At 33.1% G+C, this 4,077-nt stretch overlaps 1 protein-coding gene across 1 annotated transcript; it reads left to right on the top strand.

The window, feature by feature from the left end:
* Positions 1-1,432: 1,432 nt before the first annotated feature.
* LOC149532008 (CEN-like protein 1) lies at positions 1,433-3,290 on the top strand. The gene is made up of 4 exons (XM_089808467.1): positions 1,433-1,720; positions 1,940-2,001; positions 2,199-2,239; positions 2,907-3,290. Exons 1-4 carry the CDS (start codon positions 1,520-1,522, stop codon positions 3,122-3,124), a joined length of 522 nt encoding a protein of 173 aa, XP_089664593.1. The 5' UTR covers positions 1,433-1,519; the 3' UTR covers positions 3,125-3,290.
* The last annotated feature ends 787 nt before the right edge of the window (positions 3,291-4,077 follow it).

Genomic DNA, 4,077 nt, shown 5'->3' with positions numbered 1-4,077 from the left:
TATACTAGATGCTCTGTTAGTTTTCTTTCTGCTATGAAGTTTATTCATTTATTGGTGTTTTTTGTGAATTTGCTTGTTTGTATCTGATCTAGGGTTACTAGTCGGGTTAAGATATTTTTAAATGTTATAAGTAAGGTAGCTTGCTGGTAATATCTTTGTTGTTGATGCATTGTTAATATTTTAAGCATGATTATGTATTGTATGGAATAAAAAATATTCATATAATAGCAAAACCCAAACCACACAACATTCCATTGAAAACTAAGTAAAAACTATTCCACCCCCAAACAATAATATTATTCACTTCAGTATAATATAATTTATCCCAGCTATACTTAAACAATCTTCACTCATTTAATAAATTTAGATTATAAAAGTAAAGCATTATATTTCTTGATAATATGAAATTATTTCGATATATATACATTTTAAAACGACAAATGTTTCCCTATAATCAAAATTGACTTTCACCTTATTCCAAGTACAACTAAAATTGACACACACTCGCGATGATTCTGCAATTCAAATATCACGGGAATAATTTTGTAAACTTTTTATTTGTCAAGCATTTGTTGATCGATGACAAACATGCTGTTCTCCATTAAAAACAATCATCGATATGCTCTTTCTCGATATAGAAAAGCCAGAGGAGAGAAAACAATAAAACGTCGAATGGATTTCTCTTTCATTCAGACAGAAGACCTTTAAATCCTATTTAATTATAAAGGCATTTGTAAAAGGAATAATAATAGAGTGTGAAAACGCCAACTCCAACAAACCCTACACTTGTAAATTCAACTCAGAAAACTGGATGAGCGGTGGAATAAAGCAGTTGTTTTATTGGTGCGATCTAATCACATCACGTGCTTCCGGGAGCCCACTGAAAAGCTCTTCTTTGTTATATTTGCGGTTCATAAATTAAAAAATTCCTCGATTCAACGTTAGGTTGAAATTTGAGCATTCATGTCGGTGGTTTTGTGTTATGTATTTCTTTGCTACACTGGGATTTTTTTTTTTTCATATTTGCATTCTCGGGATGCGATTTGGTATCTGTGGCATCATTTCGTAATAAATTTGAAGTCTTTGAGATATCAAATTCTCAGAGTTTATTTTAAAACTATTAAGTATTGCTTTTAGATTTAATTAGGTCATTAGACATCATTGCTTTTTATCAACAAAAGAGAATAAGAAAACCAATGTAGCAAACATTAGAATTCAGTGTACTCTTATACTTTCTATTACTGTTAGAAAAGAGGTCCCATGACTGTAAGTTCAACTATTTAATAGAAACAACAAGCAATCAATCCAATGAATAAATGAATACACAAATAAAAAGCAACTGTTGAGAAGGCAGCAGAGGTCTCTATTCATTTGTCTAAAGATGACGTCATTGATTGATTCTGGTGAGGTATATAAGTAGAGTAGATGGAACCTGGCTGAGGCACAATATAGCCAAGCCAAGTGCATGAGTAGCTCTGCTCTGTAGATTGTTTGTAAGAAGAAGAGTTTGAGTTTAATCATGTCTAGATCGATAAGACCCTTGAAATTATGTGGAGTGATTGGGGATGTTTTGGACATGTTTAGTCCAACGATAAAGATGAATGTTGTGTACGAGAGAAATATAGAGGTCAACAATGGCTTCGAGCTTCTGCCTTCCACTCTCGTGTCCCCTCCTCAAGTCCACCTCCTTGACGGCAACCAGCGCACCTATTTCACCCTGGTGAGAATTATTCCTTCTCTTTAACTCTTTTTCATAGTCGAAGTTTAGATTTATTATTTGTTAAGCTTGAGTAGATTTCAACTTGAGATTTCTCACATGAGAGGCTAATAAGTTATGGTTGTGTTGTAAACTCTTATCTATTTGTTCTTTTAAACTTATAACCAGTACTTTTAAAATTATGAATGATTTTTACTTTAATGACTATTATTTCATGCACAGATCATGACAGACCCAGATGCCCCTAGTCCTAGCGATCCTATTGGACGCGAATATCTCCACTGGTATGCTCCCATTATGATGGAGTCTGTTATAAATTAAACATGTTTTCTATGGGATGGCTTAAACATCACCTACTAAGACTGAATTCCTAGGCTAAAAGTGTTAAATAATCGAAATTGACTTATTTTTTAAAACTTAATTTCTTCCTTAATATGTAATGTTTAAGAACGGTCCATTGACAACTTATTATATTGTGCAGGATAGTGACTGATATCCCTGGCACACTCTCGAATTCTTATGGTAAGCGCCCAAAACATCCCATTTTACTACTCTTTGAAAACCTTATCTAGAGCATTGAAGTTTATGAGAGTCTATTCCGTGCCTTCATCTTCAAAACACTAAAGACAAAGCTTGGATGATTTCTTGTTTGTACTAGAAATAGCACGTCCTATTATGCAAATGTTTAGGTATTTCTCTTTGGCTTCAAGTGAACGAACGGTGCCGCGATGTACTTATTCAAATTTTTGTTAATGACAATTGCTTTCATTAGTTGATCACCAACTGAAATTGAAAGTAGACTGATGCATGGACTATACGGTAACAAATATGTCTTCCATTAAAGATTAAAACATGAGGTTTTCTACGGTGACAAATATGTTACTCGACTCTAAAAATTTATTTCCGCTTTTTAACTGTTTGCTTGCGATATGTTTCCTCGAGTTTACCATCCTACAAGATCGTTCCTTGTCCATTTCTTTTGATATTTTCGACATTTTCTTTCAAATTTTAAGAGTGACAGTTCATAATTATCATGAAGCTATCAGTTCTACTGCTACATACAATTCGGAGATCCTCGCTTTAATAGCTGATTTACATTTTAAGTTTTTCTTTTATTGAATATGTAGAATGATTAACAGTTATAAGAATCAATTATTAGTGCGGAGATGTGAGTGTTGTTTACATGCAGGTCGAGAAATAGTGAGCTATGAGAATCCAAGGCCGATGGTTGGGATCCACCGTTACGTGCTGGCATTGTTTGAGCAGAATGGGAAGGGAACAGTGGATCCTCCTCCATCGCGTTGCCATTTCAACACCAGGGAATTTGTGTTGAATAATCAACTCGGATTGCCCGTTGCTGCAGTCTACTTCAATGCCCAAAGAGAGACCGCCGCTCGAAGGCGTTGAAATTTATCTCCTCTTCTTTTCCCACTTTCGCTCTGTTTGCATTTATATGTTATCATCTTCGTTATCTTTTGTTTGGGAGGTTTACTCTACACTGTACAGATCGTTGCTTTTTCCTTCCATTGCAAGATGTTGTCTCATATATAAATAAATAAAGCTTGGTTTCCTATATTTGTTGCTTCCCTTGTCAATGCTTGCATTGAAAAGGGTCCGTGAAAGAAAAATTCTGATTCGGTGACTGAAGAAAGAAAGGCAAGGTCGGAGATGTTGGGGGAGAAATTAAACGTTGAGGTACATTGATATTTTCTTTATAAATTTCCTCACACCGCTGGTTACTTCGCTAACAGGACGACATTAATTACTGGCTGATTGGACCGAATCTTTAGCATTCAAGCACTAGTCACTCACCGCCTTGTATTTTGTTCACCATTGAATTTATTTATTAGTTGGGCCCCCTTCATAGCTCAATACACATCTTATTAGTCTCTATCAAAACTTGCACAGAATATTTGTTTAAAAAAATGGAGGACTACCAGTAGGGAGAATACAAAGAAATATTGGTTAAGAAGTTTAAAAAATTGTAGAGAATAATAAAATATCTAATTTAAACTTATAATTCAACCAATGTTTTATTTCAATACTGAATTTAAATTTTTTACAACAAAAATAAATGAAAGTATTATCATAATTCAATTTTGAATGTGAACTTTTATACCATTTTCATATAAATGTTTAACAAGGGTGATGTAGTGGCTAAGTACTTGTCTAGTAATAATATAATTTAAATTTAGTTTACGTATAAGAAAAATATATATTTTTTAATTATTTGAAAATTTTATTATAATTTTGATTTAAATTATTTTAATCAATATTCAAAAGTAACCTGTTAATGATTTCCATACAAATTAGTGAGTTCAAAATGGTAGCTTAATTTGTGAAGTGTAGATATTAGTTTT

This window comes from Cupressus sempervirens, chromosome 11, assembly GCF_028749045.1.
Source record: "Cupressus sempervirens isolate cs-2001-9-10 chromosome 11, ASM2874904v1, whole genome shotgun sequence".
Classification (NCBI taxonomy): domain Eukaryota; kingdom Viridiplantae; phylum Streptophyta; class Pinopsida; order Cupressales; family Cupressaceae; genus Cupressus; species Cupressus sempervirens.
The sequence above is the reverse complement of the archived record's forward strand: the minus strand, read 5'-3'. Positions and strand labels throughout refer to the sequence as shown.

Bases quoted from the DNA above. Each gene is read 5' to 3' on its own strand.
- LOC149532008 (XM_089808467.1), top strand. From the start codon at position 1,520: ATGTCTAGATCGATAAGACCCTTGAAATTATGTGGAGTGATTGGGGAT. The intron at 1,721-1,939 runs GTGAGAATTATT...TTTCATGCACAG, and splicing joins AGCGCACCTATTTCACCCTG to ATCATGACAGACCCAGATGC. The intron at 2,002-2,198 runs GTATGCTCCCAT...TATATTGTGCAG, and splicing joins GGACGCGAATATCTCCACTG to GATAGTGACTGATATCCCTG.